Here is a 14,507-nt window from a genome sequence, read left to right as displayed (position 1 = left end):
CTGACTGGTTGTACCTTCCCATTATTCTTTGGGCTGAACATCACAGCAGAGGTTTTCATATTTTAACATTTTCATCTTTCTTTCTTTAAATCCCAGACAACCCAGCAGACACATTCCTCCTTGGGCTTCCCATTTCCAATAAACTGCAACTGTGCTTATATAACTTCAGATAGTTACTTTAAAACAAAATATTTAGAATCCATAATTATTCATGTACCTTGGGTTTGGTTTGGGGGTGTGTGTGCTAAGATTTATTTTCCAAAGTCTTAACCAGGCTTGATGAAACCCTTAAAGCTCAGAGGTATGCAGGACATGCTTCATACCTTACTCACCTTGGCCACAAGCACACCACAAACATGAGGTCAACATGTAATACAAACCTCTGGAGCCCAGGGATGCACAAATCTAAATATTTACAAGGTTAGTATGTCCAACATCCCATGTCCTCTGCATCCAAGCTCATACCCATCCATCCATCCATCCATCCATCCATCCATCCATCCATCCATCCATCCATCCATCCATCCACTGCTACTGAACCACTATTGCTGCTCAGAGAAGGGAACAGCAACCCAACAGAACCCTGGTGGGAGAGATTCCAGCTCACATTCACCTGCTGCTACAGTAAAATCCAGAGAAATCAGGGCAGAGCAAACTATTCCTTGGGTAGGAATTTCTGAAAGGTTCAAGTCTGAAATGCATCAAAATGCACTGAGTGTTTGTTTGGATTATCAGCTTCTTGAGAATAACTTGGTAACAAATCACTAAAACCACCTTAAAAACCTGCCTGGGAAAACACTGGCACCAGGTCCCTGCAGGCTAAAATTGAGAGACTTTCTTATTTTTTATGTACACAAAGGCCAAAGTTAATTTTCACCTTTAATAAGCTCATGATTCTTTGTTATTTAATACTCTGTAAAAAGGTATTACAGATTATTGCAGTGACTTCTAAAGAAGATGGACAGCCAAGAGGCTGAAACCACAATATCAGATACAGTATGTAGTCATTGATACTACCTACTACAGCATGAAGAAAAATACTTTTAAAATAAACAGTATTTAACTGAAAACATAAAAATGGAGCTTTCATTCTTATAGTATGGTTACACAGCTATATTCCAAGAATAACATTTTAAAAAATGCTAGATCTTGAAAGGCCACAGATAAAAAGAGACATGATGAGGATGAACCAGTTTTGCCCAGAAACGCTATAAATGAGCACACTGCACAGTTTTTCAGCAAATCCTAGTTTTACCAAGCCTCAAGAGGCAAAAGCCTGAAATGTAAAAGCTCCCAAGTTGTCTAGCTAGTCCTCCTGTGTTGCTCTGGCAGGCCCAGTGAGCCACACTGCTGGCAGACAGCGTGTCACAAGTGATCCTGGCTGACACGGGTCCCATCGGGAAGAGACGTCCGGCTCCTTACGACGCCAGCCCCAGCAAAAAGCCTCCAACAAAGCCACTGGACACCACAATGTTCTGCTTGATAAATTCTGTTGACTGAGAAGAAAAAGGATATTTATAAAGTTAATTGTGTCTGATGCTATTATTTAATACTTATCACAACAACAAGAACACTGAACTTGTGGAGAAGGGTGCAGGGGGAAAGGATGTGTCCAAAACCATATAAAAATAGGTGGCACCAAGGTACTGCAAATTGATTCTCAGCTGTTTTAAAATATTTTCACTCTATTTTAATATTTAATATTAAATATTAATATTTTAATATTTTTAAAACACAGTGAACCTTTAAAAAGGAAAAATATAGAGGAATTATTACAGCAATTTCATGCCAATACCACTCTTGTTTTGATTAAAATAAGACATGTTTTACAAACTACCTTGTCAAAAAAAGCCTGAGCATCACCATGACTTCAACTGCAATCACATAGTAATTGTTTAAAAGAAAAAATACTGCTTTTTGGAAGATCATTGGAAAAGCCAGTTTCCTAACAACTTAATCCTAGGAAAAACCACTTATGCATGATGACATGGGTGTAGAGTATTTAATGAAGTAGCAGCACAGAGTATAACACCTTTTATCAAATGTGCCATTTATAAATCCTCTGCTTCAAATACTCCAGACTGGCAACTACGACACAGTTACAAGAAAGTCATATAATCTGAGAGGAAAAAAACACAAAGGAAAACCAAAAGCTCCATCCTATTCCACCCATTTCTGCAGGGCAATAGTTAAGGAGAGGTTGAGCTATTTAAGGTACAGAAGCAGCAAGAAAACCCTCAAATCTTGAACTTTCAGTTCATATTCACATTAAAATTTCAGGAAATTTTAAATCAATCTATATGCAACTCTATACAGACTAAATCTGAGATGTCAAAACTCATTAATTACAGAACACCAGTGTGGCTGCTGTTTCACTGGCTGCAGCACAGTCAGGATTCTCAGTTATTCAGAATGAAACTTAGATTGCATGCATGGAACTGTGAAAAATATGTAAAAACAGTCTTTAAAAAAAAACCCAAACAGCCACAAAATTGATTAAACGGAAGTCTTCAAATGACAGGGTGAAACAGCCCCAGTGACACTGATCAGTATCACAGCCACCTCTTCTCAACACAGTAGGCAACTGGCAGATTCTGCAGCCAGATATTGTCCAAAATGTGGAAAAGTGAGATACAATCACAACTCCTGCTACAAAATAGCTACAGCTTTTCTGCAGAAAAAGTCATTCTTGTCCAGACAAGTAATTTTATTATCAGCAATCAAAGAAGATTTGGGTTTTGTCTTTGTAGTTACCATGTTTTACCCACACCATCCTGAACCTGTTACCATGTCATGACCTTACTGCCTTTGTCACCTGCCAAGAACAAATTCGTGTGTCATTTTTAACAGTGACCACACCAGAAAGGTGAATGAATAAAAGACAGCACAATCTGATAACTTTAAATCAATTATAAAGCCAAACTATTTTTGATGTGTTCCAGTTTTGCATCTGCATTTTCAACTCATTATCACCTGCAGTGAACATAAGAAAATCTGACTGGTAAAAAGAAGTTTATCACCTCAGACTCACCTCCTCAATGAGAGTGTTGATTTCAGGAGCTGCTTTATTTGCACGCTTTTTTAACTGTTTTTTTGCTTTGTTTACATCTTTTTCAACTCTCTTCCAGTCAACTTGTACATATCCACTATGGCTAGCAATCTAGGGAAATAAAGGCAGTTAGTACAGCTGCAATTCACATTTCATGAGTCAAAATACATTGCCTTGGTGCCTATAAAATAGTTTTATTTGCACTTATTACAGATACAGGAAAAGACATTCTTCCAATTTCAGCAGGTTCTCTGCTTCAAACCTTTCCTCAGTGACAGCAGTTCAAATCAGAACAAGCAGTGGCAAAGTTCAAGAGCAGACTCTTGTTAATTTGCCCAGTTCTCTGTTTTTTAGTTATAAAAGCTTTGCAATGTTTTTCCTTCAGTATTTACTGTTACTTTACTTGTAAGAAAAATACATTCATAGGACAACAATGAAGAAACTCTTTTGTTTCAGCTTCTTTCAGAATTGTAGACTTCTGATTTGTGGCAGAGTATCCAGGGCTAATTAAAATCATCATTAGAAACACTGAAAACTCTATTTTATCCTACACAATTTAAACTGTCCAACAACAACAAAAAATGTACTCATTACAAGAGAATTCTCACCCTTCTTACAAAACAAAACCATTAAGTATAAAAATAACACAGCCTGAGAACAGCACAAGTTCTGTAAAATCAGAAAAATGAATATATTTGAGGAGACTGGTTCATACCAATTTAAACATAAACTTCCAAAATTTTTAGCCTGTCTAACCCAAACCTTTGCCTTATTTCTTTTACTAATTTTGATTGGTGAATGTTCTAGAAAACAGTTAAACAACTCATTATTTGGGGAAAAAAAAGAGAAGAAAATCAAAATTAAGGATTACTGCTTATTTTAACTGTTAGGACAAATAGCTATAAACACTGAACTGACATGTAAATCAAAAATGAGGTTTTTTTATCCAAAAACTCTCTGTAAAGTGTGAGATTTCTCAGGTACTTCTCAAGGTCACATGTGGGTGGGAAATCCACCCAATTTCCCAACAGCCTTGTATGCAAACTGTCCAGTTGGTAAACATAAGTCACAGATAATGAACTTTAGTGGAACAGATATTTAAATATACAATTTATTAGGTTTAGCCTAAATACACAATTCATTATGTTTAGTTTCACATCACCTACAGGCTCTGAAGTTTTGACTTTCACATGGATTTTTCTACCAAATAACTGAAATTAGACCATCAAGCTTGTACTACAACTGCCACAGTAACTAAGCAACCTATCTCACCACAAAGTGAGGATTTCATAATCCAGAAAAAAATAAAATTAAACAAGTGCCAGACAGATTTTGTGTGAATTCAAACCAAAACTTCTAGAAGATCACCTCTGCACGAAAGTCAACTTCAGTTTCCACCTCTGCAGAATTAAAAAACCAATTCACTGGACAAATGCAAGATGAACTTAGTATATTTTAAACTCTCTTTTACTTTATGTTTCCAAATGTAATCAATAACAAATTAATTGACTTTGCCTGTCTATAAAGCCATTTATTCACATGGGCACTAGTGCCAGGCAGGGACAGCTCATTAAGGGCTGTCTGTGCAGTATGAAAGCAAAAAACCTGTTTGAAAACTGTACTGGCTGCACATCCAGCCACTGCATGACATACCAGGCAAAGAAAAACAGCTGCACATTGTGGCAATTGTTATTCTGTGAATTTAACATGACCACAAGAATTTCAAAAAGGCCCCAGCATTGAATTGGTGCCTTCTCACTCACACAACTGAAAATTCAATGTGACTGATCTACTCAGTTCAACACAATGTAAGAAATGCTAATGTATCTGCTTGCTTGTAAAATGCAAATGGCTCTTGGAAGAAACATTTCATTAAGACAACTTTAATTAGCTCAGTTATCCAGAGAGCACAAAGATGAGGCAGAAGTTTTTAATTAAGATCTGTTTGGAACTACTGCAGAGCTTACACTTGTATCAAAACTAGACATCTTTTCTCCCTGAACTTTGCAGCCCTGAAATAAGAGCTTCCAAATTCTACTTATTGAGTGTTTATAAAATAAGCAACAGAGGGTAATGTTTTGAATATAAATTTTTAACTGAGAAGAAAAAAAAACCTGTACTTTGGCAGTGACAGAACCTCTGTCATATCTACTTTGGCTGCAACCCCACTAATTACATAATTTCATATATAAGTGCAGAAATAATACCCCTGAACTCAAATGCTGAAAAAGTAGATTTCAACTTTTAGACTCCAATGTATCATAAAAATCTGCTTGCTTATAACAGCAAATTTACATAATGCAAATTCTCAACATTTACTATTTTTTTTAAACTCAGGTCCTACAACATCCAAGGAAAATACCAATATCCTATTATCATATCCATATTTGGATATATTAAGGGGTCCTATAGGTCTATACATATTAATTGTACATGTTATTAAAGAGACCTAAGGAAGTGGATTTTGGGGTTATACATGAATTTATACATGATAATAGAATAATAGATATATTATATACTTATACTTATATAGATATATAATATACTTACTTAGATATATTATACTTATTATATACTTATATATATTTCATAGTTCATTATTTGTTCAAGACCTTCCAAAAGTGTTGAAAAAATAACAGATTTTTTTCGAAAAGGCAATTGAAGAAATACATTAGTGCAAGAACACTAAGAATGTATCATCTTTCTTGACATTAATCAAGGAAAACTGAGAATCCTCAAGGGCAGAACTCATTTTGGGGGTGATACTGGAGAGGCACACAGGTATTTTGTCATTGTGAAACACTAACATGAATAATGAGCAGAAAAATGGTTTGGAGCAAAAAATCTGTACAGCAAGATGGGAGAAAAGAATTTTAATTTCCTCAAGGCAAAATTGAATATCCCACTGAAAAGTGGGATATTCAACATAAAACTGAATCCAGCTCTTCCTCACCAAGCCCCCAGCCCCAGAAGCAGCTTGTCCCTCCCTGGGAATGTCACTGGGGTGGATTTACATGGTCCTTAAGGTCCCTTCCAACCCAAGCCAAGCCATGCTTGGAACCCCTGATCATCATGGTGCACTGCACAAGATAAAGCCAAGGACATCTCAGAGTTTATTCTGTTCCTTGTGCTGTTTTCACATATTTACCTTTCCTAAATTAGAACATAATTTAATGAAGAATTCAATTTAATTCATCAATGGCATATTAATGGACTGAGGAAAAATGTGTTAGTGAAAGCACAAATAACAGAATAAAAATCCAATTTCATTATTAAATAATAGACAATGCAGAACAGAAAAAGCTGTAATTTGTATGCTCACTGCAGAGCAAAAGACAGTGAAACTGCTCTTGAGGATTTAGGATTTCAAAAATAAGAACAATTGTTTTTAACCAATTCATTATAGTAGAACCAAGAGTACTTGAGTTTGTACCTCCTACTCCAGGATTATACCAAACTGTGCTGTATAAATGAGAAGTTACACAAGGAAAATCCCTTACTTGTTATGAGAAATGCACTATATTTCCTTAATACAGTGCCTGGATATTCCTATTATACCAGCATTTTTGAAGAACTACATCTATTTCACAAAAAAAACATAGTTAATAATCAAATAAGAATGAATTAAATTAAGGGGTGGAAATATTCACCACAAAGATGTGATAACAGACCATTATTTTGAAAAATTGTGCAAATTTCACATAATTTTTATTATTTTTCTCCAACTACTTTTCACATAATCTGTATAAAGACTATAGCTCTAAACCACTTACAAAAACATGAAAAAATTTTTTTGCTTCCTGTACAAACTGACACTGAATGTATTGCTTTCAGTTTCCTACTTCATTCCTTGAGATGAAGTCATCACCCACTGAAGAAAAAAATGTGGTTTTTAAATTTTAAGACTGAAATGTTTCACTGAATGGGCTTCAGCCAAGAATCTTGCCTTCTGTAGTTATTATTCTTGTTCTAGCATGTAATTATAATGTCAATATTGCAATCAGCAGTTGAAATGAAATCTGCAACTTCAGAGAAATTTACAGATAAAAAGGAACTTTCTAGTAATGTGCTGAAATACTCTTCTGCCCACTCAGGGGAAGCACTGAACACGTATTCATAGAGTCAGGATGTGTGATCTTTAAATGAAAAAATTAAAGACTACAGAAATGTAATTACACCACAGAATTTATGACTCAGCCTTAAAATGCAAAATGTTTTGAATTAAAAGAGAGACCAAGGCATTTACTTCATTTCCTTTCAAGAGAATCTGATCTTACTTAAGATATGGACAATCCAATCAAAATACTTAACTCATATTTCCTCTTGGATAATGCTCCTTCTTGGATTCAGTGTAAATGACATCAACCAAGAAAGCAAACACCCAACCACGTGGCAAATCTACCGCATGGACAGGAATAGATGCAATGTACTCCCCAAACTTCAGAGCTCAGCGAGGAAAAATCCTGCACAAGTGATGTGTTTTATTCCATTTCCATTCTCCTTTTCCTACAGGTCTCAGCTTTAACTTTCCAGCTCCCTGTGGTCAGGAGCACTGAGAAAGGCACCTGCAGCAATCTGCTGCCTCTGTCTGGCAGCTCTTCAGGCATATTGATAAGAGAATTATCATTAATAGAATTAAGACCAATGGCATACAAAACATGGGAAGAGGAAAAAACCAAAGCAGCCCCCAAACCAGTGGGGTCCATGATGATGGAGGAGATTTGTGTACTTCACACAACAGCAACATTGCAATGTATTGCACAGCAGCAGGCACCACCCCACCCTTGCTGATCAGTGCTTGACTGCACCAGCCACTCTAATCAAAAGAAATAAAGCAGGATATGCCTTTCAGAAACCCTCCAGGGTGATGGTGGAAAGAAAAAATGTATCTTTAACCTCCCCTCTCAAGAAATTGTCTATCATTGAGCCTAAGTAGCACCAATCTATATCACCCAGAACAACGTGAGGAAAAATGAGAAGCTCACAGGTATTAAGGCATGAGAAATGCCAGTAAAATCCTGGCATCTTATAGAAGGACACATGAAATTCTCCTTCACTTAAAGTTTCATCTAATTCAAAGGTTTTTTGGAAATATATCCTCCCCTAATCACAGTATCTGACGAAAAATGCAAATGATCATGCCAGATAACATAATTAAAAACTTCAGAACCCAAAAGCCAGCAGAGAGGAATTCAATGAAGCTGTCAAAATTCAGCCAGGCTTTAGAGATTCAATAGATAAAACATGGCAAGGGGAGAAAACAGAAAACCACAGCTCATCCTGGGACCAGAACAAGCTTTCCAGGCAACTGCCAAAGCAGCCTAAAGCTGTGATAAAATTCTCAAACCAAGGTAAAACAAACACATTTTAAATTCTCCCTAACCATGGGTTTCCAGGCAGTTCCTCTCATCTGGCAACATGAAATCACACACAGAACTTCAGCTTCTGCACTTAAGTTCTCTTGTCTTACAACAAACTATTTCACAGGACAGAGTAGATTCTGATTTACCACTGAGTTTTAGAAATGTATTTTCTGTACATTTGCACCCAATACTCCAGCTCAAATGCAAGGTTTTGACTGATAAGACCAAAAAGATAAAGTAGATAAGAAACCTCCCTAATTAAATGTTACCCAACAGCTGTGTTTTTCCTATTGTTTAGTAAATAACATTTGCCAACTTACAAAGCATGAAATGCTACATACTTGAAGCAGAAGGAAGCCACCACCTACTGCAGTTGCTGCAAGCTTTCCAACTTTCTGGAACAAAAATCCCGCACACCTTAGGGGAACAAAACAAAAAAAAACCCAGTCTAATGAAGTTTCCTGCTGAACAATGCCACACTACACAATTACTGACTGCAACTATTACCATTATTTCATTTAAAAAGCAAATGTATCATTTCATATTTACAGATTTAAAAATCAAGGCTATTTAATGGAAGCAATATTAAATTAACAATTTCTAAAGCAAGACAATGTGAGCAATGGTTGCTTGTTCCTTGCTGTCTGATGGCCCCTTTAAAGTAAGCTTGAGATCTCTAGATCTTACTGCTATTAAATGCAGCATGTTAATAAAGCACAGCATAATTACATAACAGTGCTACTGTAACTGTTCCCAAGTGGAATGGAAATCCATGATACCATAATTTATATTAACTGCACAACTCAGAACTGAAAGATCTCAGTAAAAGCAGCACATCCCTACCACAAGAGTTAAATCAGCCAGGGCACTCTGCTGGGACATGGTGTGAAGTCTGTTTTTAATGGATCAAGGCAACCAGAAAATTACCTTGTTCTCAGTCTCCAAACCCTCCCTCATCAAATGGAGAACAGCACAAATATTGATATTGCAGAACAAAGATAAGGCAGGAAGGGGCCTCTGGAGGTCACCTGGGCCAGCCACCTTCCCAAAAGTGCTGCAGAGCCCAGTCCAGTCCCAAAGCCCCACCAGGCTGCCCAGAGCCCTGACTCAGACAGGAGTTCCAAGGCTGATGGTTCCACAACTTCCCTGGGCAATTCCAGGGTGTCTAAACACTGGCCCACACACAGAGGGGAATTTTCCCCCTGCATATAAATAGTGAATTCTTATTTATATACATCACTAGGCACCCAGAGATGTGCATCTATAGATACTGAAATGTGCATTTCCAGCTCATTCAATAAGTCAGTTTTTATGGATGCCAGATGAACTATTCACTAAAAACTTCTGAGTTTACATGTACCCATGTAACTTTTAAAAATAATTTTAAGGCTACAGAAGCAAATTAAAAACTCTGACTGAAAGCTAAACCCACTTCAAAAAGCTGGACTGAGCCTGGGTACAACAATCTCACTTTTAGTATATTTTATCTTCCAATTCTTGCACAATCCCTCTTTAAAAGTCACTGTGCTACCATAATGGTGTTTTTCAATGAATTTACAGTTTTTCTGTGTACTGGAATGGACAAACACCATCCAAATACCTCTGAAAAATAACAAACACCTTTGCTGCTCAGGCTGTGACCACATTTTCCAGTTTAAGTTCTCATCTTTACTGTCTAGCTTTCACCATGAATTATTCTAGAATAACTAGGCTATGTATCAGTTAACATCAGAGCAAACTGTGAATTCACTCAACAAGGCTGCAGTTCAATTTAGAAGAAAAAACAGTGTCCAGGAAATGGGGCTCTTAATTAAAAGTATATTTTGTCAACCTTTTTTCCTCCCTTCATTTCTTTCACCTGTAAAATATGTCTCAGCCATAATATAACCAAGTTTCTAAATCCAGACTAGTAAGGAAATAAGCTTTTCCATACAAAATAAAAGCTACATGCATTTACCATTTATTTCTTGTCATTTTAGAGCTCTGACATTTTCCCAAATCCTTTCCACAGTAACTACTATGAGTTCCCTTGGATAACTGATGTTCCACCACTATTAAAAACCACTTCACAATGATGAGTCAGAATAACAAGCTAAAATTGTTCACACACGAATAATCTTGATCAATGCTAAAGGAAATCCCATTAAACATAAATTTATCTGCTTCAAATACCCTTGGAAATGGATCTTGTAACAAAGTTATGGGAAGGGAAGCTCCCTCACCAGCCAGTCACACCTCCCATGACAATCTGGGTGGCCACAGAGTATTTCTCTACAATGGGTCCTGAGCTGCGGCCAAACAAGCGGTTCCACCAGTGGTGACGCCGAGCATATTCTGTCAAATCCAGCACTTCGTAGGAGTCATTGTCACTGTCGTGCTCTGGGAAGGAAAAAGCAATTTTAAAAAGTTATTTTCTCAGTTGTGGAGTAAAATAATGATTTATGTCAAAACCTCAGACCCAATTTGGGAATTAACTGGGTAATCCAATGGTGTAAATTGTAGTGTGCAAGCTACCCATGGTCCAGCAGCTCCCAGAACAAAGGATTTGGGGATGCTGCGCCATCACCAAGGAAAGGTGCACAAGGTTATAGCAGTGTATAATCTATAAAATCCATGACTGGCACTACAAAGGTGAACCAGAATCCCCCACCTGCTCAAGTACAGGAACCAAGAGGCATCAGATGAAACTATCAGTTAGCTCGTTCAACACAGGAGAAAAAACCCAACAAAAACAAAAACCAAAGGGACAGACAACACTTGGAAAGATTAAGAACTTGTGGCCCAGTGCTCTCCTCAGAGGACCAGGCATCAGCATTAGAGACTTCTGTCCCTTTTCCAGATGATGCTGAGACTTCAGTTAAGTTCCATGTTCACAGGACAATTCTGCCAATGTTTTCAAAACAGGCATCCCACAACTTCAAATTAACAGATCCTCAACACCCTGTATACCTGAACATCAGAGGAAAGAGATGGGTCTAGATTTTTAAAGAAACATGTTTTAAAAGTGTATCACATTCTGTGACATACACACATGAACTGAAGTCCACTTTGTTTAAATATATTTAAGGTTAAATCTAAACTCAGCAATACTGGTTGGACATTCCAGAAAATAGGAGCAGTTAAATTATGACTTAGAATTAAAGTAAGACTGTAGATATAAACATTTTATTAGAATTTTGACAGCTTTATAACTTGTACTAACAGTATGGGTAAAAATTTCAAAGACTGCAAGAAGTACACATGTAGGTGTGCATTATTTCCCTTTATTACCACATGTTTTTTTTTTTAGTATTAAATAATAAATAGTGAGATCCACAATGTTAAAATGTTGCTATTGAGTGTTCTTTCTTTGAGGTACTGAGGACAACATATTTAACTTCTTTAGATGGAGAATATTAAAACACTGTGACGAATAGCTACGTTAATTCTGCCCTTAAATTATTATTATTTAAACCAAAACTCGTGTACACAAGTATAACACGCTCTGTGACAAATAACACAGCCAGAGCGTTTTCTACTGATAAAAGATACTCCCTGCATGCGGCAAATGATGTTCTGGACATGGCCCAAGCACATCGAACTGTGCCAGTGCCGGGAGGCGCCGCACGACGAGGCCACGGCGATGCCCCGAGAGCCCCGCACGGCGAAGGATGCGGCGGCCATGGGGGCTGGAGGTTCCCGCTTCCCGTCCCGCATCCCCCCGGCACCTCCGGCTGCGCGGCCCCGCGCTCGGCCAGCACTCGTTCTGCCTGCCTAGAAGGGGTTTCGGTGGTTAAACCCGGGAAGGAGAATGTGCCCGGGTGATGCGCCGGGCCGCGCGGTGAAGGGGGGAACACGCAACGGACTGGGGAGGCGCAGAGCCCGGGCCCTCCCTCCCCGCCCCCGGGACGCAGCGCGGGCAGCGGGAGGGGGCTGCCCGCCGCCTCCGAGAGGAGGAAGGGCGCCCGCCGCGCCGCCTCCTCCCCGCTCCCGTCAGGAAGGGGCCAGCACTGACCTGAGGCGGAGCGGGGCCGCCGCGCCGCCATGTTGGCCGGTGCTGAGGCGGCTGGCGGCCTCCCCGCTGCGCCCCCAGCGGCCGCGCGCGCCCCGCCCCAACGCGGTGCCGCCCCCTCGCGGTCGCTCCACGCATGCGCCTCCCGCACACCCCCCCAACCGGGGTGTCCCTGAGCGGGGAGGTGCGGGGAGCTGAGGGGAGGGGGTGCGTGGTGTGGATTTGGGAATCGTGGGGAGTCCCGAGCGGAAAGGGACCCGCAGGAATCATCGAGTCCAGCTGCCTGCCCTGCGCAGGACACCGGAATACTCCAACCATGTGCCTGAGAGTTATCCCAGCGCTTCTTGAGAGTTATCCCACAGCTCCGTCAGGCAGCTGTGACCGCTGCCCTGGGGAGCCTGTTCCATCCCCAGCCACCCTCTGAAGGAAGAACGTTTTCCTAATACCCAACTTAAACCTGCCCGGACACAACTTCAGGCCATTTCCCAAGTCCTGTCCCACAGAGCAGAGCTCAATGCCTGCCCCTCCTGTTCCACTCTCAAGAAGCTGTGACTGCGCTGAGGTCTCCCCTCAGTCTCCTCCAGGCTGAACAGACCAAGCGCCCTCAGCCACCTCTCACACGGCTTCCCCTCAAGGCCCTTCAGCATCCTCGTTGCCCTCTTTTGGCTTCCCATCAATATTTCAATATGTTTCTTGCATTGTGGCGCCCAACACCGCACACAATATTCAAGCCTGTGCCATGAGGATCTCATAGATCCCCATGATGGGGATAAGAACCCCAAAGCCTTCCGAATATCTCCAGCTGTGTGTGACAACAGAGCACTGGCTGCAGGCATGGCTGGACAGCAGCTGCGTGCCATGAGCCCCATAAAAATTAATAACCAGAAAAAAACAAACACAAGGCCCCCTCAAAGTACAAAGGTTAAAGCCAATGTGAGCTGTGGAACATTGGAAAAAATTAAATTTGAGCCCTGATGTTGGAAAAAATTAAATTTGAGCCCTGATGTGCTCCCTCCAAAGCATTGGTGGGGTTTCAATAGGCTAAAAGCCACATAATTGTATTTTCTTATTTTTTTTCAACTGTATGCAGCCATAATATAGAGGTGGCTGACACAGTACATGCACCTTCAGGAGTGTTATCACAATGTGAATGAAGAAAGCATCAGTGAACATAATTTATAAATAATAAAATTGAAAACAAATTATTTAAAAGTGTTTACAGCCTCTCTCTCACTTGGACTCTTACACTGCCAATACATAAGACAGGCAATTATAATGGAAAAAATCCACTTTTCCCCCATGTCATAAGGCTATTTATTTTTATGGAGAAAGCATTTAGGATTTTAATTAAACCCCTTAATTACACCAGCCTTTACAGACATACCAAAAAAGGAGAAAACGTATCTTCCACAAGAAGGTCCTTCTTTAGTCTGCTCTGAAACTGAAATTAGCATATAAAACTTGAAATTAGTGTATAAAGTGGTTGTTTGCTTATTAAATTATTTTTATTACAAACATTTGCCGTTGTGATAAGCAGGTGACAGCATGCCAGACAGAACTAGTAATATATTGCTTTCTCTAAGATTTTCAAAAGATATATTCCTATATGGAACACAGATTTGTCTCTTATGATTTGTTTTGACAAACACTGTGCATCTTGAGAGTTTTCTTGTTTAAGCATAAAATTGCTGGGTTTGGTATTCACTTCCCAGTCAGCAACAAAGTGTTTATTCACTTTTCCCAGTCAGATGCCAGTAAGGTAAGAGAGGTGACCAGAAAGTTTTGCTCAGGTTGTGTGAACCTGGCTATTTTTGTACCTTTTGTATCTTGAATTCATAATATTTGGCTTCCTTATTTTTAACTATGATCAGTTAAAAATAGCAGCACTTCTCAGATGACTTTCCCCGTGTCTGTACAAACAATTATATTAATTTTCTTTCAGAACAGGGAGGTTTGTATAATTAGCACTTTTAAAAGATTAACATTAGAAGCTGCATTGTGTTCTACATGGGACTTCTGTTTGCCTCCTTTTGCACCCCTCTTGCCAAGTCAGGGCGGTGTGGCACGTGACAAGAAGGAGTTTAGGAAAGACCCAGTTTTTGGC

General features: G+C 39.3%; 1 protein-coding gene across 2 annotated transcripts; it reads right to left on the bottom strand.

Moving 5' to 3' along the window:
- Positions 1 to 697: 697 nt before the first annotated feature.
- On the bottom strand, positions 698 to 12,543 carry FUNDC1 (FUN14 domain containing 1). Of its 2 annotated transcripts, none has more exons than XM_026794727.2 (5): positions 12,407 to 12,543; positions 10,635 to 10,791; positions 8,733 to 8,829; positions 3,032 to 3,160; positions 698 to 1,496 (listed from the first exon to the last, which is right to left on the bottom strand). In XM_026794727.2, exons 1-5 carry the CDS (start codon positions 12,435 to 12,437, stop codon positions 1,419 to 1,421), a joined length of 492 nt encoding a protein of 163 aa, XP_026650528.2. In that variant the 5' UTR covers positions 12,438 to 12,543; the 3' UTR covers positions 698 to 1,418. The 2 variants fall into 2 exon arrangements, with proteins under 2 accessions (XP_026650528.2, XP_005489067.2); XM_005489010.4 differs by having other exon boundaries at positions 8,754 to 8,829.
- Positions 12,544 to 14,507: the final 1,964 nt, after the last annotated feature.

This window comes from Zonotrichia albicollis, chromosome 2 (genome assembly GCF_047830755.1).
Source record: "Zonotrichia albicollis isolate bZonAlb1 chromosome 2, bZonAlb1.hap1, whole genome shotgun sequence".
Classification (NCBI taxonomy): Eukaryota; Metazoa; Chordata; class Aves; order Passeriformes; family Passerellidae; genus Zonotrichia; species Zonotrichia albicollis.
Note: the sequence above shows the minus strand (reverse complement) of the source record. Positions and strands in the feature narration are given on the sequence as shown.

Bases quoted from the DNA above. Each gene is read 5' to 3' on its own strand.
- FUNDC1 (XM_026794727.2), bottom strand. From the start codon at position 12,437: ATGGCGGCGCGGCGGCCCCGCTCCGCCTCAG. The intron at 10,792-12,406 runs GTCAGTGCTGGC...TTTCCTTCCCAG, and splicing joins GCGGCCCCGCTCCGCCTCAG to AGCACGACAGTGACAATGAC. The intron at 1,497-3,031 runs GTGAGTCTGAGG...TTTTCTTCTCAG, and splicing joins TCAACACTCTCATTGAGGAG to TCAACAGAATTTATCAAGCA.